Source organism: Heptranchias perlo, unplaced genomic scaffold, assembly GCF_035084215.1.
Source record: "Heptranchias perlo isolate sHepPer1 unplaced genomic scaffold, sHepPer1.hap1 HAP1_SCAFFOLD_1186, whole genome shotgun sequence".
Classification (NCBI taxonomy): domain Eukaryota; kingdom Metazoa; phylum Chordata; class Chondrichthyes; order Hexanchiformes; family Hexanchidae; genus Heptranchias; species Heptranchias perlo.
This window is the reverse complement of record NW_027138414.1, coordinates 2,390-27,985: the sequence shown is the minus strand read 5'-3', so window position 1 is coordinate 27,985 and position 25,596 is coordinate 2,390. Positions and strand designations below refer to the sequence as shown.

General features: G+C 56.1%; 1 protein-coding gene across 1 annotated transcript; it reads right to left on the bottom strand.

Moving 5' to 3' along the window:
• Positions 1–3,759: 3,759 nt before the first annotated feature.
• LOC137308077 (ubiquitin carboxyl-terminal hydrolase CYLD-like) lies at positions 3,760–25,370 on the bottom strand. The gene is made up of 7 exons (XM_067977003.1): positions 25,232–25,370; positions 24,846–24,909; positions 23,990–24,122; positions 19,356–19,464; positions 17,732–17,850; positions 9,952–10,168; positions 3,760–4,574 (listed from the first exon to the last, which is right to left on the bottom strand). Exons 1-7 carry the CDS (start codon positions 25,293–25,295, stop codon positions 4,390–4,392), a joined length of 891 nt encoding a protein of 296 aa, XP_067833104.1. The 5' UTR covers positions 25,296–25,370; the 3' UTR covers positions 3,760–4,389.
• Between the last annotated feature and the right edge of the window lie 226 nt (positions 25,371–25,596).

Genomic DNA, 25,596 nt, shown 5'->3' with positions numbered 1-25,596 from the left:
GTACAGCAGGCAGTTAGGAAGGCAAATGGTATGTTGGCCTTTATCGCAAGGGGTTTGGAGTACAAGAGTAAGGAAGTCTTGCTGCAATTGTACAGGGCTCTGGTGAGACCTCACCTGGAGTACTGTGTACAGTTTTGGTCTCCTTATCTAAGGAAGGATATACTTGCCTTCGAGGCGGTGCAATGAAGGTTCACTAGATTGATTCCTGGGATGAGAGGGTTGTCCTATGAGGAGAGATTGAGTAGAATGGGCCGATACTCTCTGGAGTTCAGAAGAATGAGAGGTGATCTCATTGAGACATATCTGAGGGGGGCTCGACAGGGTCGATGCTGAGATGCTGTATCCCCCTTGGCTGGAGAGTCTAGAACCAGGGGGCATAGTCTCAGGATAAGGGGTCGGCCATTCAAGACTGAGATGAGGAGGAATTTCTTCACTCAGAGGGTTGCGAATCTTTGGAATTCTCCACCCCAGAGGACGCTCGGCCGTTCAAGACTGAGATCGATGGACTTTTGGACTCGAGGGGAATCGAGGGATGCGGGGATCGGGCGGGAAAGTGGAGTTGAGGTGGAAGATCAGCCATGATCTTACTGAATGGCGCAGCAGGCTCGAGGGGCCGAATGGCCATCTCCTGCTCCTGTTTCTCATGTCCTTATGAACAGATCAGTTATATTTGCTTACTTGGCACACAAAATTGGGTCGTTCTGCCCCTCACAAAGATGGCGGCCAATCCCAATAAGGATATTTTTTCATTAAAATGCGATAAATTCCTTCATTTCCCTCAAACAGCGCGAATTTTATTTGCATTTTTTTGGCACATTAGATAGAGTAGGAGACGTTTACATTTTATTTTCTATCACTTGTCCTGTTTGACAAGACAAAATAGTTCGCCCCTCACAAAGATGTCCGACGTTTCCAAAATAAAGAGCAATTCTTTTAAAACTGTATGAATTTTATTTTTAAAAAATTAGATAGGACATTTTGATATTATGTAAAGTCCCTCGTCCCCATATCTTAATATTATGCAAAATTTGAAATGAAGCAAGAATATAGCATTCAAACAGTGCTTTTCACAATGTCAGATAGAATCACACAAAGGATCCAGAATGGAAAGGGGCCATTCGGTCCATCGAGTCCAGGACGGCTCGAAGCAAGAGCAATCCAGCGAGTCCCACTCCCCCCGCCCTCTCCCCTATTCTAACTTAGTCTTTCCCAGTAACCTCAACATTTTGGGACTCCTCCCCTCCCTCATTGAAATTCGGACTTAAACTCCCTCCTATTAGGTGTCAGTTGTGGCCGAGTTGGAGGCCAAGTCGGAGTCCAACTTTGGATTACCAATCCTCCAGAATTGTCCTCGATGTTCTAGCCATTGGAGCACAATCTCCTAGACACCAGTGAGTAACGCGGGTAAAATTTCCCCCCCTCCCCCGCCCCGAGATGGGGGAAAGGCTATTCGACTGGGTGAGGCGGCAGGTCAGGTGACGAAACCCTCCAGGGATACATCCATTGGCGACCCCGGTCCAGCTCCGAAGATTTGAGCTGCACAATCAAGTGCCTGTACCGAGGGAGTGCTAAACTGTCGGAGGTGGCGTCTTTCGGACAAGACGTCAATCCGGGGCCCTCTCAGGTGGATGTCGACGACCGCACGGCCGCTATTCGAAGGAGAGCAGGGTCCCACAAACGGGAAATGAGGTGGCCGGAGTTGGTTGAGTGATAATTATTGGTGGGACCACCAGGAAAATTCTCTGCTGCTGTGGGATCCTGAAACCACCTGAACGGGAGGTCAAGTCCCAGATTGAGGCGAGGACGCGGGTCGGAGGTGAGAGTGCGGCCAGTGCTCCGAGGAGGGATACAGGAACCATAGAAAGGGTGCGGAGTAGATTCTTCGAGACGGTACCAAGTACGAGGGGTTACAGATCTGAAGAATGACTTCAGAGGGGAGGGTGTTCCAGCATTGGAGCTGACAAGGTCATGGGAAGAGGTGATTGAGGTCGACATTTTAATCAAATCTTTGAATTTTCCAGCACAGAAACAGGTCACTCAGCCATCAAATCTATGATGGTGCTTCTCTCCCCACTCCCCGCCCAGTCTAATCCCACTCTCCCCTCTCCCCACCCAGTCTAATCCCTCTCTCCCCACTCCCCACCCAGTCTAATCCCACTCTCCCCTCTCCCCACCCAGTCTAATCCCACTCCCCACCCAGTCTAATCCCACTCTCCCCACTCCCCACCCAGTCTAATCCCACTCTCCCCACTCCCCACCCAGTCTAATCCCACTCTCCCCACTCCCCGCCCAGTCTAATCCCACTCTCCCCACTCCCCACCCAGTCTAATCCCACTCTCCCCACTCCCCGCCCAATCTAATCCCACTCTCCCCTCTCCCCACCCAGTCTAATCCCTCTCCCCACCCAGTCTAATCCCACTCTCCCCACTCCCCACCCAGTCTAATCCCACTCTCCCCACTCCCCACCCAGTCTAATCCCACTCTCCCCACTCCCCACCCAGTCTAATCCCACTCTCCCCACTCCCCGCCCAGTCTAATCCCACTCTCCCCACTCCCCACCCAGTCTAATCCCACTCTCCCCTCTCCCCACCCAGTCTAATCCCACTCCCCACTCCCCACCCAGTCTAATCCCACTCTCCCCACTCCCCACCCAGTCTAATCCCACTCCCCACTCCCCACCCAGTCTAATCCCTCTCTCCCCACTCCCCACCCAGTCTAATCCCACTCTCCCCACTCCCCACCCAGTCTAATCCCACTCTCCCCACTCCCCGCCCAGTCTAATCCCACTCTCCCCTCTCCCCACCCAGTCTAATCCCACTCTCCCCTCTCCCCACCCAGTCTAATCCCTCTCCCCACTCCCCACCCAGTCTAATCCCCCTCTCCCCACTCCCCACCCAGTCTAATCCCACTCTCCCCTCTCCCCACCCAGTCTAATCCCACTCTCCCCACTCCCCACCCAGTCTAATCCCACTCTCCCCTCTCCCCACCCAGTCTAATCCCACTCTCCCCTCTCCCCACCCAGTCTAATCCCACTCTCCCCTCTCCCCACCCAGTCTAATCCCACTCTCCCCACTCCCCGCCCAGTCTAATCCCACTCTCCCCACTCCCCGCCCAGTCTAATCCCACTCTCCCCACTCCCCGCCCAGTCTAATCCCACTCTCCCCACTCCCCGCCCAGTCTAATCCCACTCTCCCCACTCCCCACCCAGTCTAATCCCACTCTCCCCACTCCCCGCCCAGTCTAATCCCACTCTCCCCACTCCCCAATCTTCCTCGAATTATTTACTCTCGGGATGTGAGATGTCACTGGGAAGGCTGGCATTTATCGCTAATCCCCAGAAACTGGGCGACTCGCTCGGTCACTTCTGCGGGCAGTTAAGAGTCAACCACTATGGTGTGGAACCTGGAGTCACGTGGAGGCCCAGACCAGGTAAGGACGGCAGGTTTCCCTCCACTAAAGGGACAATAGTGAACCAGTTGGGTTTTTAACCACAATCCGACTGCTCCCTGTTCCTTTCCAGATATTTTTCAGACTGAATTCCAATTCTCAAACTTCCCTGTTGGAAGTGGCACTCACTCGATTATCAGTCCAAGCCTCTGGACAGAGGAAATACCAGATCTAGAATGTTCCACTCGCACCTTTAATGCATCAAAACATCTCCAAGGTGCTTCTCAGGAGTGCAACCAGATAAAAAATGAACACCGAGCCACTTGGGATATTGGGACGGTCAAAGAGGTAGCTTTCAAGGAGCGTCTTAAAAGGAGGGGAGAGAGGCGGAGAGGTTTAGGGAGGGAATTCCAGAGCTGAGGGCCTGGACGACCGAAGGCCCGGCCGCCAGCGATAGAGAGTGAGGGATGTGCAAGAGGCAAGAATTGGAGGAGCGCAGAGATCTCGGCTGGTTGTAGGAACAGGAGTAGCCCCTCGAGCCTGCTCCGCCAGTTGATAAGACCATGGCTGATCTGAGATCTAACTCCATATACCTGCCTTTGGCCCATATCCCTTAATACCTTTGGTTGCCAAGAAGCTATCGATCTCACATTTAAATTTAGCAATTGAGCTCGTATCAATTGCCGTTTGCGGAACAGAGTTCCCAACTTCGACCACCCTTTGTGCGTAGAAACGTTTTCTAATCTTGCTCCTGAAAGGTCTGGCTCTAATTTTTAGACTGTGCCCCCTACTCCTAGAATCCCCAACCAGCGGAAATAGTTTCTCTCTATCCACCCTATCCGTTCCCCTTAATATCTTACAAACTTCGATCAGATCGCCCCTTAACCTTCGAAACTCCGGAGAATACAACCCCAATTTGTGTAATCTCTCCTCGTAACTTAACCCTTGAAGTCTGGTTGGCTTCCATCCCTCTCCCGTTCCCCGAATCCCGTCGAACCGAAGTCACTTGTAAAGGCACAGGGTGCGGCTGTGGTAGAGGCACATATAAGCGTCTGACAGGAGGCGGTGAACGGAGCCGGGGATCGTCTTCGGGTCCAACTTCTCCAGCTGCTCGGCCGACATTTTCAGGTACTGCCCAACCTCAGGGCATGGCACCACTCTTGGGATGTTATATCCGTTCTGTCCACCTGGGAAAAGGACCAAAGTCAGGGAATCAGGATTATGTGAGGGGGGATGTGTGTGTCTGCCTCGTCCACCCTTCTGCCCCCCCACCCCGGGCCTGTAAGGGTCATATCAGGGCCCCCTTTTAAAGAGGGAGTCTCTCCATTCGGGACCCCTTTTAAAGAGGGAGTCTCCCCATCAGGACCCCTTTTAAAGAGGGAGTCTCTCCGTCGGGACCCCTTTTAAAGAGAGAGTCTCTCCGTCAGGACCCCTTTTAAAGAGGGAGTCTCTCCGTCAGGACCCCTTTTAAAGAGGGAGTCTCTCCATCAGGGACCCCTTTTAAAGGGGGAGTCTCTCCATCAGGACCCCTTTTAAAGAGGGAGTCTCTCCGTCAGGGACCCCTTTTAAAGGGGGAGTCTCTCCATCAGGACCCCTTTTAAAGAGGGAGTCTCTCCGTCGGGACCCCTTTTAAAGAGGGAGTCTCCCCATCAGGACCCCTTTTAAAGAGGGAGTCTCTCTGTCGGGACCCCTTTTAAAGGGGGAGTCTCTCCATCAGGACCCCTTTTAAAGAGGGAGTCTCTCCATCAGGGACCCCTTTTAAAGGGGGAGTCTCTCCATCAGGGACCCCTTTTAAAGGGGGAGTCTCTCCATCAGGGACCACTTTTAAAGAGGGAGTCTCTCCATCAGGGACCCCTTTTAAAGGGGGAGTCTCTCCGTCGGGACCCCTTTTAAAGAGGGAGTCTCTCCGTCAGGGACCCCTTTTAAAGAGGGAGTCTCTCCATCAGGGACCCCTTTTAAAGAGGGAGTCTCTCCATCAGGACCCCTTTTAAAGAGGGAGTCTCTCCGTCAGGGACCCCTTTTAAAGAGGGAGTCTCTCCATCAGGGACCCCTTTTAAAGAGGGAGTCTCTCCATCAGGGACCCCTTTTAAAGAGAGAGTCTCCCCATCAGGACCCCTTTTAAAGGGGGAGTCTCTCCATCAGGACCCCTTTTAAAGAGGGAGTCTCCCCATCAGGACCCCTTTTAAAGAGGGAGTCTCCCCATCAGGACCCCTTTTAAAGGGGGAGTCTCTCCATCAGGACCCCTTTTAAAGGGGGAGTCTCTCCATCAGGGACCCCTTTTAAAGGGGGAGTCTCTCCATCAGGACCCCTTTTAAAGAGGGAGTCTCTCCATCAGGACCCCTTTTAAAGAGGGAGTCTCTCCATCAGGGACCCCTTTTAAAGGGGGAGTCTCTCCATCAGGACCCCTTTTAAAGAGGGAGTCTCTCCATCAGGGACCCCTTTTAAAGGGGGAGTCTCTCCATCAGGACCCCTTTTAAAGAGGGAGTCTCTCCGTCAGGGACCCCTTTTAAAGGGGGAGTCTCTCCATCAGGACCCCTTTTAAAGAGGGAGTCTCTCCGTCGGGACCCCTTTTAAAGAGGGAGTCTCCCCATCAGGACCCCTTTTAAAGGGGGAGTCTCCCCATCAGGACCCCTTTTAAAGGGGGAGTCTCTCCGTCAGGACCCCTTTTAAAGGGGGAGTCTCTCCGTCAGGACCCCTTTTAAAGAGGGAGTCTCTCCGTCAGGACCCCTTTTAAAGGGGGAGTCTCTCCGTCAGGACCCCTTTTAAAGGGGGAGTCTCTCCATCAGGACCCCTTTTAAAGAGGGAGTCTCTCCATCAGGACCCCTTTTAAAGGGGGAGTCTCTCCGTCAGGACCCCTTTTAAAGGGGGAGTCTCCCCATCAGGACCCCTTTTAAAGGGGGAGTCTCTCCATCAGGGACCCCTTTTAAAGGGGGAGTCTCTCCATCAGGACCCCTTTTAAAGGGGGAGTCTCTCCATTCGGGACCCCTTTTAAAGAGGGAGTCTCTCCATCAGGGACCCCTTTTAAAGAGGGAGTCTCTCCATCAGGACCCCTTTTAAAGGGGGAGTCTCTCCATCAGGACCCCTTTTAAAGAGGGAGTCTCTCCGTCGGGACCCCTTTTAAAGGGGGAGTCTCTCCATCAGGACCCCTTTTAAAGAGGGAGTCTCTCCGTCAGGACCCCTTTCAAAGAGGGAGTCTCTCCATTCGGGACCCCTTTTAAAGAGGGAGTCTCTCCATCAGGACCCCTTTTAAAGAGGGAGTCTCTCCGTCGGGACCCCTTTTAAAGAGGGAGTCTCTCCATCGGGACCCCTTTTAAAGAGGGAGTCTCTCCATTCGGGACCCCTTTTAAAGAGGGAGTCTCTCCATTCGGGACCCCTTTTAAAGAGGGAGTCTCTCCGTCAGGACCCCTTTCAAAGAGGGAGTCTCTCCATTCGGGACCCCTTTTAAAGAGGGAGTCTCTCCGTCAGGACCCCTTTTAAAGAGGGAGTCTCTCCATCGGGACCCCTTTTAAAGAGGGAGTCTCTCCGTCGGGACCCCTTTTAAAGGGGGAGTCTCTCCGTCAGGACCCCTTTTAAAGAGGTAGGGGTAGAAAATGGGCCTTGTAAACGCCCTTAGTTTCGGCGCTGTGCGGCCTCTTGAAGTGCCAAGATGGCCCCTTGGCTGCACCTGGTTTTGGAGGTTAACCAATTTAAACCCCGCAGTCACTCCATCGGGACTAAGGTATAGATACACACATGAACAGACAGGCAGGCAAAGGACAGCTATGCGCATGGAGACACAGAGGTTCAGGCAGACGATGGACGACCAGGCCCGTACAGACGGAGAGAGTCAGGCAGACGATGGACGACCAGGCCCGTACAGACAGTGAGAGTCAGGCAGACGATGGACGACCAGGCCCGTACAGACAGTGAGAGTCAGGCAGACGATGGACGACCAGGCCCGTACAGACGCGGAGAGTCAGGCAGACGATGGACGACCAGGCCCGTACAGACACAGACAGTCAGGCAGACGATGGACGACCAGGCCCGGACAGACAGAGAGGGTCAGGCAGACGATGGACGACTAGGCCCGTACGGACAGTGAGAGTCAGGCAGACGATGGACGACCAGGCCCGTACAGACGCAGACAGTCAGGCAGACGATGGACGACCAGGCCCGGACAGACAGAGAGAGTCAGGCAGACGATGGACGACCAGGCCCGGACAGACAGAGAGGGTCAGGCAGACGATGGACGACTAGGCCCGTACGGACAGTGAGAGTCAGGCAGACGATGGACGACTAGGCCCGTACAGACACAGACAGTCAGGCAGACGATGGACGACCAGGCCCGTACAGACACAGAGAGAGTCAGGCAGACGATGGACGACCAGGCCCGTACAGACACGGAGAGTCAGGCAGACGATGGACGACCAGGCCCGTACAGACGCAGACAGTCAGGCAGACGATGGACGACCAGGCCCGTACAGACGCAGAGAGAGTCAGGCAGACGATGGACGACCAGGCCCGTACAGACGCAGACAGTCAGGCAGACGATGGACGACCAGGCCCGGACAGACGCAGACAGTCAGGCAGACGATGGACGACCAGGCCCGTACAGACAGAGAGAGTCAGGCAGACGATGGACGACCAGGCCCGTACAGACACGGAGAATCAGGCAGACGATGGACGACCAGGCCCGTACAGACACAGAGAGTCAGGCAGACGATGGACGACCAGGCCCGTACAGACACGGAGAATCAGGCAGACGATGGACGACCAGGCCCGTACAGACACAGAGAGTCAGGCAGACGATGGACGACCAGGCCCGTACAGACGCAGACAGTCAGGCAGACGATGGACGACCAGGCCCGTACAGACGGAGAGAGTCAGGCAGACGATGGACGACCAGGCCCGTACAGACACAGAGAGTCAGGCAGACGATGGACGACCAGGCCCGTACAGACAGAGAGAGTCAGGCAGACGATGGACGGCCAGGCCCGTACAGACAGAGAGAGTCAGGCAGACGATGGACGACCAGGCCCGTACAGACAGAGAGAGTCAGGCAGACGATGGACGGCCAGGCCCGTACAGACAGAGAGAGTCAGGCAGACGATGGACGACCAGGCCCGTACAGACACAGAGAGAGAGTCAGGCAGACGATGGACGACCAGGCCCGTACAGACACGGAGAGTCAGGCAGACGATGGACGACCAGGCCCGTACAGACACAGAGAGAGTCAGGCAGACGATGGACGACCAGGCCCGTACAGACACAGAGAGAGTCAGGCAGACGATGGACGACCAGGCCCGTACAGACACGGAGAGTCAGGCAGACGATGGACGACCAGGCCCGTACAGACAGTGAGAGTCAGGCAGACGATGGACGACCAGGCCCGTACAGACACAGAGAGTCAGGCAGACGATGGACGACCAGGCCCGTACAGACACAGAGAGAGTCAGGCAGACGATGGACGACCAGGCCCGTACAGACGCAGACAGTCAGGCAGACGATGGACGACCAGGCCCGTACAGACACAGAGAGTCAGGCAGACGATGGACGACCAGGCCCGTACAGACACAGACAGTCAGGCAGACGATGGACGACCAGGCCCGTACAGACACAGAGAGAGTCAGGCAGACGATGGACGACCAGGCCCGTACAGACGCAGACAGTCAGGCAGACGATGGACGACCAGGCCCGTACAGACGCAGACAGTCAGGCAGACGATGGACGACCAGGCCCGTACAGACACAGAGAGAGTCAGGCAGACGATGGACGACCAGGCCCGTACAGACGCAGACAGTCAGGCAGACGATGGACGACCAGGCCCGTACAGACACAGAGAGAGTCAGGCAGACGATGGACGACCAGGCCCGTACAGACGCAGACAGTCAGGCAGACGATGGACGACCAGGCCCGTACAGACACGGAGAGTCAGGCAGACGATGGACGACCAGGCCCGTACAGACAGAGAGAGTCAGGCAGACGATGGACGACCAGGCCCGAACAGACGCAGACAGTCAGGCAGACGATGGACGACCAGGCCCGTACAGACGCAGACAGTCAGGCAGACGATGGACGACCAGGCCCGTACAGACGCAGACAGTCAGGCAGACGATGGACGACCAGGCCCGTACAGACGCAGACAGTCAGGCAGACGATGGACGACCAGGCCCGTACAGACGCAGACAGTCAGGCAGACGATGGACGACCAGGCCCGTACAGACGCAGACAGTCAGGCAGACGATGGACGACCAGGCCCGTACAGACGCAGACAGTCAGGCAGACGATGGACGACCAGGCCCGTACAGACGCAGACAGTCAGGCAGACGATGGACGACCAGGCCCGTACAGACGCAGACAGTCAGGCAGACGATGGACGACCAGGCCCGTACAGACGCAGACAGTCATGCAGACGATGGACGACCAGGCCCGTACAGACAGAGAGAGTCAGGCAGACGATGGACGACCAGGCCCGTACAGACAGAGAGAGTCATGCAGACGATGGACGACCAGGCCCGTACAGACGCAGACGGTCAGGCAGACGATGGACGACCAGGCCCGTACAGACGCAGACGGTGGTCTTACCCTCTCGGTCGGCCATGCTGTCGAAGAAGAGCCAGTCGCCGTCGCCCGCCCCTCGCCTGACGAAGGCCACGTAGTGACTCGTCTGGATGCACAGCACGGCAAAGAGTTGCATGGTTTGCCGGGGGATGACCCCGGGGAACTCCGAGCAGTTGCTCAGCTCCTCGGGGAGAAGGACCTTCCGGGGCTTGTGGCCCTTCCTCGCGCGATGTCGATGCACCTGCAAACCAATCAGAGCCGGGGTCATGCCTCGGACGTCAAGCTTTTGCCGGATCTGCATGACTCACCGCGAGCAGCGTGAGAAACATGGGAAACGGGAGCAGGAGTTGGCCGTTCGGCCCCTCGCGCCCTGCTCCGCCATTCTATCAGATCATGGCTGATCTCCCACCTCAACTCCACTTTCCCCCCGCCCCGATCCCCCATATCCCTCGAGTCTGAAAATCCATCAATCTCAGTCTTGAATATACTCAACGACTGAGCATCCACAGCCCTCTGGGGTGGAGAATTCCAAAGATTCACAACCCTCTGAGTGAAGAAATTCCTCCTCATCTCAATCTTGAATGGCCAACCCCTTATCCTGAGACTATGCCCCCTGGTTCTAGACTCTCCAGCCAGGGGAAACAACCTCTCAGCATCTACCCTGTCGAGCCCCCTCAGATATGTCTCAATGAGATCACCTCTCATTCTTCTGAACTCCAGAGAGTATCGGCCCATTCTACTCAATCTCTCCTCATAGGACAACCCTCTCATCCCAGGAATTAATCTAGTGAACCTTCGTTGCACCGCCTCTGAGACAAGTACATCCTTCCTTAGATAAGGAGACCAAAACTGCACGCAGTTCTCCAGGTGAGGTCTCACCAAAGCCCTGTACAATTGCAGCAAGACTTCCTTACTCTTGTTCTGCAACCCCCTTTGCAATAAAGGCCAACGTACCATTGGCTCGCTGTACCTGCATCTTAACTTTCTATGTTTCGTGGACTTATTGCGAGCAGCGCCAAGGGAGATCTGCCAGTCATATCTTGAAAATCTTACGCGTTTGACCAGGGCCCTGTTCGATCTGAGACCAGGGGCTCAGTTAGACTCCCACAGCGGGGCCTGGGCCCTGTTCGATCTGAGACCAGGGGCTCAGTTAGACTCCCACAGCGGGGCCTGGGCCCTGTTCGATCTGAGACCAGGGGCTCAGTTAGACTCCCACAGCGGGGCCTGGGCCCTGTTCGATCTGAGACCAGGGGCTCAGTTAGATTCGCAGAGGGGACCTGGGCCCTGTTCGATCTGAGACCAGGGGGTCAGTTAGACTCCTAGAGGGGGGCCTGGGCCCTGTTCGATCTGAGACCAGGGGCTCAGTTAGACTCCTAGAGTGGACCTGGGCCCTGTTCGATCTGAGACCAGGGGCTCAGTTAGACTCCTACAGGGGGGCCTGGGCCCTGTTCGATCTGAGACCAGGGGCTCAGTTAGACTCCTACAGGGGGGCCTGGGCCCTGTTCGATCTGAGACCAGGGGCTCAGTTAGACTCCTACAGGGGGGCCTGGGACCTGTTCGATCTGAGACCAGGGGCTCAGTTAGACTCCTACAGGGGGGCCTGGGCCCTGTTCGATCTGAGACCAGGGGCTCAGTTAGACTCCCACAGGGGGATCTGGGCCCTGTTCGATCTGAGACCAGGGGCTCAGTTAGACTCCTACAGGGGGGCCTGGGACCTGTTCGATCTGAGACCAGGGGCTCAGTTAGACTCCTACAGGGGGGCCTGGGACCTGTTTGATCTGAGACCAGGGGCTCAGTTAGACCCGCAGAGGGGATCTGGGCCCTGTTCGATCTGAGACCAGGGGCTCAGTTGGACTCCTAGAGGGGGGCCTGGGCCCTGTTCGATCTGAGACCAGGGGCTCAGTTAGACTCCTACAGGGGGACCTGGGCCCTGTTCGATCTGAGACCAGGGGCTCAGTTAGACTCCTAGAGTGGACCTGGGCCCTGTTCGATCTGAGACCAGGGGCTCAGTTAGACTCCTACAGGGGGGCCTGGGCCCTGTTCGATCTGAGACCAGGGGCTCAGTTAGATTCGCAGAGGGGACCTGGGCCCTGTTCGATCTGAGACCAGGGGCTCAGTTAGACTCCTACAGGGGGGCCTGGGCCCTGCTCGATCTGAGACCAGGGGCTCAGTTAGATTCGCAGAGGGGACCTGGGCCCTGTTCGATCTGAGACCAGGGGCTCAGTTAGACTCCTACAGGGGGGCCTGGGCCCTGTTCGATCTGAGACCAGGGGCTCAGTTCGATTCGCAGAGGGGACCTGGGCCCTGTTTGAGCTGAGACCAGGGGCTCAGTTAGACTCCTACAGGGGGGCCTGGGACCTGTTCGATCTGAGACCAGGGGCTCAGTTAGATTCGCAGAGGGGACCTGGGCCCTGTTCGATCAGAGACCAGGGGCTCAGTTAGACTCCTACAGGGGGGCCTGGGCCCTGTTCGATCAGAGACCAGGGGCTCAGTTAGACTCCTACAGGGGGGCCTGGGCCCTGTTCGATCTGAGACCAGGGGCTCAGTTAGACTCCTACAGGGGGCCCTGGGCCCTGTTCGATCTGAGACCAGGGGCTCAGTTAGACTCCTACAGGGGGGCCTGGGCCCTGTTCGATCTGAGACCAGGGGCTCAGTTAGATTCGCAGAGGGGACCTGGGCCCTGTTCAATCTGAGACCAGGGGCTCAGTTAGACTCCTACAGGGGGGCCTGGGCCCTGTTCGATCTGAGACCAGGGGCTCAGTTAGATTCGCAGAGGGGACCTGGGCCCTGTTCGATCTGAGACCAGGGGCTCAGTTAGACTCCTACAGGGGGGCCTGGGCCCTGTTCGATCTGAGACCAGGGGCTCAGTTAGATTCGCAGAGGGGACCTGGGCCCTGTTCGATCTGAGACCAGGGGCTCAGTTAGACTCCTAGAGTGGACCTGGGCCCTGTTCGATCTGAGACCAGGGGCTCAGTTAGACTCCTACAGGGGGGCCTGGGCCCTGTTCGATCTGAGACCAGGGGCTCAGTTAGACTCCTAGAGTGGACCTGGGCCCTGTTCGATCTGAGACCAGGGGCTCAGTTAGACTCCTAGAGTGGACCTGGGCCCTGTTCGATCTGAGACCAGGGGGTCAGTTAGACTCCTACAGGGGGGCCTGGGCCCTGTTCGATCTGAGACCAGGGGCTCAGTTAGATTCGCAGAGGGGACCTGGGCCCTGTTCGATCTGAGACCAGGGGCTCAGTTAGACTCCCACAGGGGGGCCTGGGCCCTGTTCGATCTGAGACCAGGGGCTCAGTTAGACTCCTACAGGGGGACCTGGGCTCTGTTCGATCTGAGACCAGGGGCTCAGTTAGACTCCTAGAGTGGACCTGGGCCCTGTTCGATCTGAGACCAGGGGCTCAGTTAGACTCCTACAGGGGGGCCTGGGCCCTGTTCGATCTGAGACCAGGGGCTCAGTTAGACTCCTAGAGTGGACCTGGGCCCTGTTCGATCTGAGACCAGGGGCTCAGTTAGACTCCCAGAGTGGACCTGGGCCCTGTTCGATCTGAGACCAGGGGCTCAGTTAGATTCGCAGAGGGGACCTGGGCCCTGTTCGATCTGAGACCAGGGGCTCAGTTGGACTCCTAGAGTGGACCTGGGCCCTGTTCGATCTGAGACCAGGGGCTCAGTTAGACTCCTAGAGTGGACCTGGGCCCTGTTCGATCTGAGACCAGGGGCTCAGTTAGACTCCTACATGGGGGCCTGGGCCCTGTTCGATCTGAGACCAGGGGCTCAGTTAGACCTGCAGAGGGGACCTGGGCCCTGTTCGATCTGAGACCAGGGGCTCAGTTAGACTCCTACAGGGGGACCTGGGCCCTGTTCGATCTGAGACCAGGGGCTCAGTTAGACTCCTACAGGGGAGCCTGGGCCCTGTTCGATCTGAGACCAGGGGCTCAGTTAGATTCGCAGAGGGGACCTGGGCCCTGTTCGATCTGAGACCAGGGGCTCAGTTAGACTCCTACAGGGGTGCCTGGGCCCTGTTCGATCTGAGACCAGGGGCTCAGTTAGACTCCTACAGGGGGGCCTGGGCCCTGTTCGACCTGAGACCAGGGGCTCAGTTAGACTCCTAGAGTGGACCTGGGCCCTGTTCGATCTGAGACCAGGGGGTCAGTTAGACTCCTACAGGGGGGCCTGGGCCCTGTTCGATCTGAGACCAGGGGCTCAGTTAGATTCGCAGAGGGGACCTGGGCCCTGTTCGATCTGAGACCAGGGGCTCAGTTGGACTCCTAGAGTGGACCTGGGCCCTGTTCGATCTGAGACCAGGGGCTCAGTTAGACTCCTAGAGTGGACCTGGGCCCTGTTCGATCTGAGACCAGGGGCTCAGTTAGACTCCTACAGGGGGGCCTGGGCCCTGTTCGATCTGAGACCAGGGGCTCAGTTAGACCTGCAGAGGGGACCTGGGCCCTGTTCGATCTGAGACCAGGGGCTCAGTTAGACTCCTACAGGGGGACCTGGGCCCTGTTCGATCTGAGACCAGGGGCTCAGTTAGATTCGCAGAGGGGACCTGGGCCCTGTTCGATCTGAGACCAGGGGCTCAGTTAGATTCGCAGAGGGGACCTGGGCCCTGTTCGATCTGAGACCAGGGGCTCAGTTAGACTCCTACAGGGGGGCCTGGGCCCTGTTCGATCTGAGACCAGGGGCTCAGTTAGACTCCTACAGGGGGGCCTGGGCCCTGTTCGATCTGAGACCAGGGGCTCAGTTAGACTCCTAGAGTGGACCTGGGCCCTGTTCGATCTGAGACCAGGGGGTCAGTTAGACTCCTACAGGGGGGCCTGGGCCCTGTTCGATCTGAGACCAGGGGCTCAGTTAGACTCCTAGAGTGGACCTGGGCCCTGTTCGATCTGAGACCAGGGGGTCAGTTAGACTCCTACAGGGGGGCCTGGGCCCTGTTCGATCTGAGACCAGGGGCTCAGTTAGACTCCTACAGGGGGGCCTGGGCCCTGTTCGATCTGAGACCAGGGGCTCAGTTAGACCTGCAGAGGGGACCTGGGCCCTGTTCGATCTGAGACCAGGGGCTCAGTTAGACTCCTAGAGTGGACCTGGGCCCTGTTCGATCTGAGACCAGGGGCTCAGTTAGACTCCTAGAGTGGACCTGGGCCCTGTTCGATCTGAGACCAGGGGCTCAGTTGGACTCCCACAGGGGGGGCCTGGGCCCTGTTCGATCTGAGACCAGGGGCTCAGTTAGACTCCCACAGGGGGGGACCTGGGCCCTGTTCGATCTGAGACCAGGGGCTCAGTTGGACTCCCACAGGGGGGACCCTGGGCCCTGTTCGATCTGAGACCAGGGGCTCAGTTAGACTCCCACAGGGGGGAGCCTGGGCCCTGTTCGATCTGAGACCAGGGGCTCAGTTAGACTCCCACAGGCCTGGGCCCTGTTCGATCTGAGACCAGGGGCTCAGTTAGACTCCCACAGGGGGACCGATCTGAAGTCTGACCCACTTGCACCCGATATTTCCTTTAATTAAAACCGACAGAAACAATCGGAGCCATCGATTTTGAGCTCCTGCATCCGTCCCTCTCACAACCATACTCCCCCGCCCACCCCAGGGGGTCACAGCATTCCCTGACCTTGGATCCCCCCCCCACGCCATTTCAGGCCCCCCACTTGGGTTTGCCAACCCTTCAGAATTGCCCTGGAGTCTCCGGGAATCTCCAGGACAACCGCTGCAAGCAAAAAAAAAAGAAAACCAGGAGAAAAATCATAGCACTCGTTAAACATTAAAATTGTGTGTGTCTTTGTTCCATTTTCTTCAAAGACTTTTGTTTATTGGTTATCAAAATATTGGCGATAAGGTTCTGATCACTGACGTTGGTTAGACCGCACTTAGAGCACTGTGAACAGTTCTGGTCTCCATATCACACTTGGAGCACTGTGCACAGTTCTGGTCTCCATATCACACTTGGAGCACTGTGTACAGTTCTGGTCTCCATATCACACTTAGAGCACTGTGCACAGTTCTGGTCTCCATATCACACTTGGAGCACTGTGCACAGTTCTGGTCTCCATATCACACTTGGAGCACTGTGTACAGTTCTGGTCTCCATATCACACTTGGAGCACTGTGTACAGTTCTGGTCTCCATAACACACTTGGAGCACTGTGAACAGTTCTGGTCTCCATATCACACTTGGAGCACTGTGTACAGTTCTAGTCTCCATATCACACTTGGAGCACTGTGTACAGTTCTGGTCTCCATATCACACTTGGAGCACTGTGCACAGTTCTGGTCTCCATATCACACTTGGAGCACTGTGCACAGTTCTGGTCTCCATATCACACTTGGAGCACTGTGAACAGTTCTGGTCTCCATATCACACTTGGAGCACTGTGTACAGTTCTGGTCTCCATATCACACTTGGAGCACTGTGTACAGTTCTGGTCTCCATATCACACTTGGAGCACTGTGCACAGTTCTGGTCTCCATATCACACTTGGAGCACTGTGTACAGTTCTGGTCTCCATATCACACTTGGAGCACTGTGAACAGTTCTGGTCTCCATTATTATAAAAAGGATATAGAGGCACTGGAGAAGGTGCAAAAAAGATTCACAAGGATGATACCAGAACTGAGAGGTTCTGCCTATCAGGAAAGGCTGAACAGACTGGGGCTCTTTTCTCCAGAAAGGAGAAGGCTGAGGGAGTGACCTGATCGAGGTCTTTAAGATAATGAAAGGGTTCGATAGGGTAGACGTAGAGAAGATGTTTCAACTTGTGGGGGGAGACCAGAACTAGAGGGACATCAATATAAGATAGTCACTAATAAATCCAATCGGGAATTCAGGAGAAACTTCTTCACCCAGAGAGCGGTGAGAATGTGGAACTCGCTCCCACAAGGAGCAGTCGAGGTGAATAGTGTAGATGGATTTAAGGGGAAGCTCGATAAACACATGAGGGAGAAAGGAATAGAAGGAGATGCTGAGAGGGTGAGATGAAGTAGGGAGGGATGAGGCTCGTGTGGACCAGCACGGAGCAGTCGGGCCGAATGGCCTGTTTCTGTGCTGCAACAAGTCAAGATGAATCCAATTGGGTAACACCAAAAGTGTGTTCCCTTTCCAATTGGCCCTGGGAAGGCCTGGAGGATGGACCAATGGCAAGAGAGGGGGGGCGGGACCATTGGAGGAGGGAGGTCTTGCGATGGATTCTGGGCACCACACTTTAGGAAGGATGTCAAGGCCTTGGAGAGGGTGCAGAGGAGATTTACGAGAACGGTCCCAGGGATGAGGGACTTCAGTTATGTGGAGAGACTGGAGAAGCTGGGGTTGTTCTCCTGAGAGCAGAGAAGGTGAAGGGGAGATTTGATCGAGGTGTTCAAAATCATGAGGGGTTTCGAGAGAGCAAATAAGGAGAAACTGTTTCCAGTGGCAGAAGGGTCGAGGACCAGAGGACACGGATTTAAGGTGATCGGGAAAAGAGCCAGAGCGGAGATGAGGAAACATTTTTTTGCACAGCGAGGAGCTAGGATCTGAAATTTGCTGCCTGAAAGGGTGGAAGCAGATTCAATCGTGGCTTTCAAAAGGGAATCGGGTAAGTTTTTGAAGGGGAAAAAATTTGAAGGGCTACGGGAAAAGAGCAGGGGGAGTGGGGCCTAACTGGACAGCTCTTCCAAAGAGCCAGCAGGGGGTTCGATGGGCCGAATGTGCCGTAACCATTCTCCGAAACCTCCTCGGGATAGGTCCAACCAGAGTTGGCAGCCCCCACCGCACCCCCCACCCTTCTCCCCCCAACCCCGCTACGAACCCTTCTCGAGGTACGGTGGTCCCTCACCTGGTCGCTGCAGATGGAGCAGAACTGCTTGACCCTCCCCGGAGCGAGATCGGGGTCTCCGTAGCAGTCCCTGCACTCCAGGCGAGCCAGGCTCCCGCAGATGCGACACTCCCTCGGGGCTGGAAGGGCGGGAAGGAAAGGGTTAAAAAAAAACCCACGGATGGCCGACTCCTGCTCCTATTTCTCAAGTCCGTCTGGAGAGGCCAAGCAAGACACTCAGTTGCACCAACAAAGGTACATCAAGAAGGCCCGCCACCACCCGCTTCTCAAGGGGCAACCAGACCTGGCCAATACACGCCCGCCTTGCCAACAATGCTCACAACCCTGAGAACAAATCAATTAAAAGAACGATTTAAATGTTCTGCCGCCCCCCACTGACTGGGTCAGCGAGTCGCCATCCGACCCGGTCAGGTACAGACCCACATCGACCCAGGATTGTCCAAGGTCCACGAGCCTGGTCCGCGCTGAGTTAGCTGATCCGAGCTGGTCCAGTGTAGAGGGAGCTTTACTCTGTATCTAACCCTGTACCTGCCCTGGGAGAGTTTGATGGGACAGTGTAGAGGGAGCTTTACTCTGTATCTAACCCTGTACCTGCCCTGGGAGTGTTTGATGGGACAGTGTAGAGGGAGCTTTACTCTGTATCTAACCCTGTACCTGCCCTGGGAGTGTTTGATGGGACAGTGTAGAGGGAGCTTTACTCTGTATCTAACCCTGTACCTGCCCTGGGAGTGTTTGATGGGACAGTGTAGAGGGAGCTTTACTCTGTATCTAACCCTGTACCTGTCCTGGGAGTGTTTGACGGGACAGTGTAGAGGGAGCTTTACTCTGTATCTAACCCTGTACCTGCCCTGGGAGTGTTTGATGGGACAGTGTAGAGGGAGCTTTACTCTGTATCTAACCCTGTACCTGCCCTGGGAGTGTTTGATGGGACAGTGTAGAGGGAGCTTTACTCTGTATCTAACCCTGTACCTGCCCTGGGAGTGTTTGACGGGACAGTGTAGAGGGAGCTTTACTCTGTATCTAATCCTGTACCTGCCCTGGGAGTGTTTGATGGGACAGTGTAGAGGGAGCTTTACTCTGTATCTAACCCTGTACCTGCCCTGGGAGTGTTTGATGGGACAGTGTAGAGGGAGCTTTACTCTGTATCTAACCCTGTACCTGCCCTGGGAGTGTTTGATGGGACAGTGTAGAGGGAGCTTTACTCTGTATCTAACCCTGTACCTGCCCTGGGAGTGTTTGATGGGACAGTGTAGAGGGAGCTTTACTCTGTATCTAACCCTGTACCTGCCCTGGGAGTGTTTGATGGGACAGTGTAGAGGGAGCTTTACTCTGTATCTAACCCTGTACCTGCCCTGGGAGTGTTTGATGGGACAGTGTAGAGGGAGCTTTACTCTGTATCTAACCCTGTACCTGCCCTGGGAGTGTTTGACGGGACAATGTAGAGGGAGCTTTACTCTGTATCTAACCCTGTACCTGCCCTGGGAGTGTTTGACGGGACAGTGTGGAGAACTCAGCGGCCTGCTCCTCTCTGAGCCTTACCCCAGTTGGATGTCCCTTTGGCACAGGCCCAGATGGCAGCGGTGCCCCTCCCATCATGCCCACACCCCCTCAATAATGGACTCACTGTCCTCTAGTAGATCGGTGAGGTCCAACTCGAGGGAAGGGAGGACAGTGTCGTACATCTTGAAATTCTTCCCAAATCGAGGCATGTGTAGAATGAGGCAGGACGGAGCCTGGGGGAAAGGTGAGACGGAGAAGAGAAAGACGACATCAGGAGGAGATATTCCACCGTGAGAACCTCCCCACAGCTCCCAGGCCTCAGCGGCCAAACGGACCTCAATCGACAGTTTGTCGATCCCCCCCCGTTCTCCCCCATCCCATTCCCCTCCCTCCGAAACGCCCCAATGGGCTTCCCAGCTAGTGAGCGACTGCCGACAGTGCCAGCCGCTGGGCTCAGAGGGTCTCGCTCCCGCCTCCGACTCAGAAGGTCGTGGGTTCGAGCCCCCGCTCCAGAGACTCGAGCCCCGTAATCCAGGGCCGACACTCCCCCGGTGCCAGTGCTGAGGGAGCGCCGCACTGTCGGAGGGTCGGTACTGAGGGAGCGCCGCACTGTCGGAGGGGCGGTACTGAGGGAGCGCCGCACTGGAGGAGGGGCGGTACTGAGGGAGCGCCGCACTGTCGGAGGGTCAGTACTGAGGGAGCGCCGCACTGTCAGAGGGGCAGTACTGAGGGAGCGCCGCACTGTCGGAGGGTCAGGACTGAAGGAGCGCCGCACTGTCGGAGGGTCAGTACTGAGGGAGCGCCGCACTGTCGGAGGGTCGGTACTGAGGGAGCGCCGCACTGTCGGAGGGTCAGTACTGAGGGAGCGCCGCACTGTCGGAGGGGCGGTACTGAGGGAGCGCCGCACTGTCGGAGGGTCGGTACTGAGGGAGCGCCGCACTGTCGGAGGGTCGGTACTGAGGGAGCGCCGCACTGTCGGAGGGGCGGTACTGAGGGAGCGCCGCACTGTCGGAGGGGCGGTACTGAGGGAGCGCCGCACTGTCGGAGGTGCCGTCTTTCGGATGAGACGTTAAACCGAGGGCCCCGTCTGCCCCTCTCAGGTGGACGTAAAAGATCCCACGGCCACTATTGGAAGAAGAGCAGGAGGGGGGAGTTCTCCCCGGTGTCCTGGGGCCCGATATTTATCCCTCAAACCAACATCACCAAGCAGATTACCTGGTTATTAGTCGAGGTGAATACATTTAAGGGGAAGCTCGATAAACACATGAGGGAGAAAGGAATAGAAGGAGATGCTGATAGGGTGAGATGGAGTAGGGAGGGAGGAGGCTCGTGTGGAGCATAGACACCAGCATCGACCAGTCGGGCCGAATGGCCTGTTCTGGGCTTTGAATTCCACGTAACTCTAGGTAATTTATCACATTGCTATTTGTGGGATCTTGCTGTGCGCAAATTGGCTGCTGCCTTTCATGGATTACAACAGTGACCACACTTCGAAGGTGCCTCATTGGCTGTAAAGCATGTTGGGAGGTCATGAGCTCATGAAAGGCGCTATATCAATGAATGTTCTTTCTTATCTTTCTTTGAAGCCCAGGCTTTGAGGGTGTTGGTTGGTTGGTGTCAGGACACTGGGCAAACTTCCCTGCTCATCCCAGCCTTCGTCATCTCCAGACTCCACTATCCCAATGCTCTCCTGGCCGGCCTCCCATCTCCTACCCTTGTGTCCATCCAAAACTCTGCTGCCCCCCCCCGTATCCTAACTCCCCCCAAGTCCCGTTCACCCATCACCCCCCTCTGTGCTCGCTGGACCTACATCGACTCCCGGCCCGGGAACGCCTCGATTTTAAAATTCTCATCCTCGTTTTCCAATCCCTCCATGGCCCTCGCCCACCTCCCTATCTCTGCGACCTCCTCCAGCCCCGACAACCCTCCGAGATCTCTGCGCTCCTCCAATTCTTGCCTCTTGCCCAATCCTCGATTTTAATCGCTCCACCATTGGCGGCCGTGCCTTCGGCTGCCTGGGGCCCTAAGCTCTGGAACTCCCTCCCTAAATCTCTCCGCCTCTCTCTCCCCCCTTTAAGACGCACCTTAAAACCGTTCACTTTGGCCGAGCTTTCGGCCGCCTGTCCTGATATCTCCGTCTTTGGCTCGGTGATTGTCTGATTAAGGCCGCTCCATAAATGCAAGTTGTTATTAGCCTTTTCGCAGGGGCCATGAGATCCTTTAAGTCCACCTGAGAGAGGCAGACATGGACCCCCTTGGTTTAACATCTCACCCGAAAGACGGGCACCTCCGACAGTGCGGATCTCCCTCGGTTACTGGCACCGGAGGTGGTGGAGGGGGGTGTGTCGGCCCTGGATTATGGGGCTCGAGTCTCTGGAGGGGGTGGACCTGATTGGCCCGTCCTACAGTCGACTAGGTCTCGCTCCTCTGACCTCATTGCTAATTAAGTCCTCCAATGGGAGTCTTCAGGAGCATCTTAAAGGAGGAGAGACGGAGGGGTTTAGGGAGGGAATTCCAGAGCTTAGGGCCCCAGGCAGCTGAAGGCACGGCCGCCAATGGTGGAGCGATTAAGATCGGGGAATGGGCAAGAGGCCAGAATTGGAGGAGCGCAGAGATCTGGGAGGGTTGTAGGGGCTGGAGGAGGTTACAGAGATAGGGAGGGGGGCGCGAGGCCATGGAGGGATTGGAAAAACGAGGATGAGAATTTTAAAATCGAGGCGTTCCCGGGCCGGGAGCCGATGTAGGTCCAGCGAGCACAGCGGGGGGGTGATGGGTGAACGGGACTCGGTGCGAGTTAGGATACGGGGGGGGGGCAGCAGAGTTTTGGATGAGCCGGAGGGTGGAAGATGGGAGGCCGGCCAGGAGAGCATTGGGATAGTCCATCGCTGACAACCTTTTCAGCTCTGTGCCTTGAAAATGCCTGGGAAATTCGGGAGTCAGAGTCGAGTTATTCTTGTTAAAACTGAAGTCCAGCGAATTGGAGGAGGTAATATTTTGAAACATGTGGGTTTTCACGTAGCCAGAGTGAAAGAAAGGTGGCAGGACAAGTTGAGAAGGCCGTTAAAAAAGAATATGGGATTCTGGGCTTTATTAATAGCGGCATAGAGTACAAAAGCAAAGAAGTTCTGCTAAACCTTCATAAAACACTGGTTAGGGCCTCAGTTGGAGTATTGTGTCCAATTCTGGGCACCGCACTTTAGGAAGGATGTCAAGGCCTTGGAGAGGGTGCAGAGGAGATTTACTAGAATGGTCCCAGGGATGAGGGACTTCAGTTATGTGGAGAGACTGGAGAAGCTGGGGTGGTTCTCCTCAGAGCAGAGAAGGTTAAGGGGAGATTTGATCGAGGTGTTCAAAATCATGAAGGGTTTCGAGAGAGTAAATAAGGGGAAACTGTTTCCAGTGGGAGAAGGGTCGGTAACCAGAGGACACGGATTTAAGGTGATCGGGAAAAGAGCCAGAGGGGAGATGAGGAAACAATTTAAGCAGCGAGTTGTGATGATCTGGAATTCACTGCCTGAAAGGGCGGTGGAAGCAGATTCAATAATAACTTTCAAAAGGGAATTGGATAAATACTTGGAGGGGAAAAGATTTTACAGGGCTACGGGGAATGGGACCAATCGGACAGCTCTTCCAAAGGGGCAGCACGGGCACGACGGGCCGAATGGCCGCCTCCTGTGCTGTACCTGCTGTAATACCGTGAAAAAGAATTACAATGATTGAACAAGGCCTGGCCAGCCGTTCCCCTCGAGCTCAGAACCTGTGACATGGCGAATTCTCCGTTGACTGCGGACGGTATGTGTCTCAACTGAATGTGGCATCATTAATAATAATGGCCGCCATTGCACACTTAAGCCAATAAATGCTTCTGAACGGCATTAGCCCATGGACTAATTTATACACTGAGAAGAAACAACGTCCTTTTCCCTAATACTGTCCACATCCCATCTCCCTCTCACCTTCCTGGTGGCCAGAAGCAGGAACTCTGGCTACTTGCTACCCAAGCTGGGAAGGACACTGAGGCCCAAATTGTAGCCCCCCCCCAACATCTCCCCACTGCCTCCCCCGAAACCCCACCCACCCCTGGCTGGGATCAGCTAACAGACTCACCTCCTGACTCCCCAAAGCCTTTCCACCATCGACAAGGCACAAGTCAGGAGTGTGATGGAACACTCTCCACTTGCCTGGATGAGTGCAGCTCCAACAACACTCAAGAAGCTCGACACCATCCAGGACAAAGCAGCCCGCTTGATTGGCACCCCATCCACCACCCTAAACATTCACTCCCTTCACCACCGGCGCACCGTGGCCGCAGTGTGTACCATCCACAGGATGCAATGCAGAAACTCGCCAAGGCTTCTTCGACAGCACCTCCCAAACCCGCGACCTCTACCACCTAGAAGGACAAGGGCAGCGGGCACATGGGAACAACACCACCTGCACGTTCCCCTCCGAGTCACACACCATCCCGACTTGGAAATATATCGGCCGTTCCTTCATCGTCGCTGGGTCAAACTCCCGATCGAACAGCACTGTGGGAGAACCTTCACCACACGGACTGCAGCGGTTCAAGAAGGCGGCTCACCACCACCTTCTCAAGGGGCAATTAGGGATGGGCAATAAATGCCGGCCTCACCAGCGACGCCCACATCCCGTGAACGAGTAAAAGAAGACTGAGGGGGAGGGGAGGGCGGCCGGGGAGAGGGGGGGAACGGAATTTGGGCCCTGCTGACCACTCCTCCCTCCTCCCCAGACCGTTACCTCGGTGAACTTGAGATCACTGTGGAAGAAAGAAGTGTCCAGGAGTTGTTCCACTGTGGGGATCTGGGCTGTCCCTTTCTCCTGGAAGAAGATTTGGTGGGAGGTACAGTCCTGGGGGTCCTGCTTTCCCGCTCTGCAAGACACAAAAAAGACCCCCCAAAAATCTCGGATTTACACGGCGGCCGTTAACAAGGCAAAACGTCCCCAAGGCCCCCTCCCTCGCAGGAGCGTAAACCAGACAAACATTGACCACGTAAGGAGGTAGAAGGAAAGGCGACCAAAATCGGAGGCGGGTTTCCAGAAGCGTCTTAAAGGAGGAGGGGTTTAGGGAGGGAATTCCAGAGCTTAGGGCCCCAGGCAGCTGAAGGCACGGCCGCCAATGGAGGAGCGATTAAAATCGGCGGGGGGGGGGGGCGGGGAATGGCCGAGAGGCCAGAATCGGAGGAGCGCAGAGATCTCGAGAGGTGACAGAGATTGAGAGGGGTGGGGGGCGACGAGACCATGGAGGGATTCGAACACGAGCATGAGAACTTTAAAAATCGAGGGGTTGGCGGACCGGGAGCCGAGCGAGGTCAGCGAGCGCAAGGGGAGGTGATGGGGTGAACGGGATTTGGTGCGAGAGAGGATACCGGGGGGGCGGGGGGGGGTAGCAGAGTTTTTGGTTGAGCTGAAGTTTACGGAGGTCACGAGCTAGGCTGAGAAGTGGGGCAGCTCCAACCAACAGAAAGAAGACCGTCCTCGAATCCTGACTGTTTCCCGTTGGGGTTGCCCTCAGCGTCCGGTTGCCGAGGAGACCAGCAGAAGGCCTTGGGAATGGCGGCAGGGGACAGACAGACACGGAGAGCTTTAAATTTGCCTGATTTTGAGCAGAGGTTCGGTCTTCAACAGTTGGAAAAGTTGATTCAGGAATTCTTCGGGATCTGCAAAAGAGAAAGGGTAAATTTTAGAAACGCAATTTACAGGTTCCCCCAGAGGGTGAAAGGTCAACTCTTCTGACCCCACTGCCCCCATCCAGTCCCCCAATCAGAGAGAGAGAGAAGGCCTTTGTCCCCCTCTTGTCCGGGGCTGGATTTGACCCCAGAGGGTGAAAGGTCAAAGTTTCTGACCCCACTGCCCCCATCCAGTCCCCCAATCAGAGAGAGAGAAGGCCTTTGTCCCCCTCTTGTCCGGGGCTGGATTTGACCCCAGAGGGTGAAAGGTCAAAGTTTCTGACCCCAATTCAGTTTCCCGCCAAAAATCTACCTTTCTCCTCGCTGGTGAATCCCGAGGAATTTCCAGCTCCTTCCAGAATCTTCCGCAGGGCCATCACCTTGGTCGCGCAGACGTATCCGTATCTGGAAGAGAGGATAGCGGGCGCGTTACGTCCCTCGAAGGCCGCACTGCGCTCACCCACGGGCGGGACCAACCCCTCCCCCAGATATTTCGGGCTCGACCCCTGACCTCACCTCAACTGGGGGCTCGGTCGGGCCTCACTCTCGCCTCTGAGTCAGAAGGTCATGGGTTCATGCCCTCGCTCCAGAGACTCGAGCCCCATAATCCACTCCCCCGTTGCCGGTGCCGAGGGAGCGCCGCGCTGCCGGAGGTGCCGTCCTTCGGGATGAGGCCTT

Bases quoted from the DNA above. Each gene is read 5' to 3' on its own strand.
- LOC137308077 (XM_067977003.1), bottom strand. From the start codon at position 25,295: ATGGCCCTGCGGAAGATTCTGGAAGGAGCTGGAAATTCCTCGGGATTC. The intron at 24,910-25,231 runs GTAGATTTTTGG...TCTCTTTTGCAG, and splicing joins ATTCACCAGCGAGGAGAAAG to ATCCCGAAGAATTCCTGAAT. The intron at 10,169-17,731 runs GTGAGGGACCAC...ATTGGTTTGCAG, and splicing joins GCTCCATCTGCAGCGACCAG to GTGCATCGACATCGCGCGAG.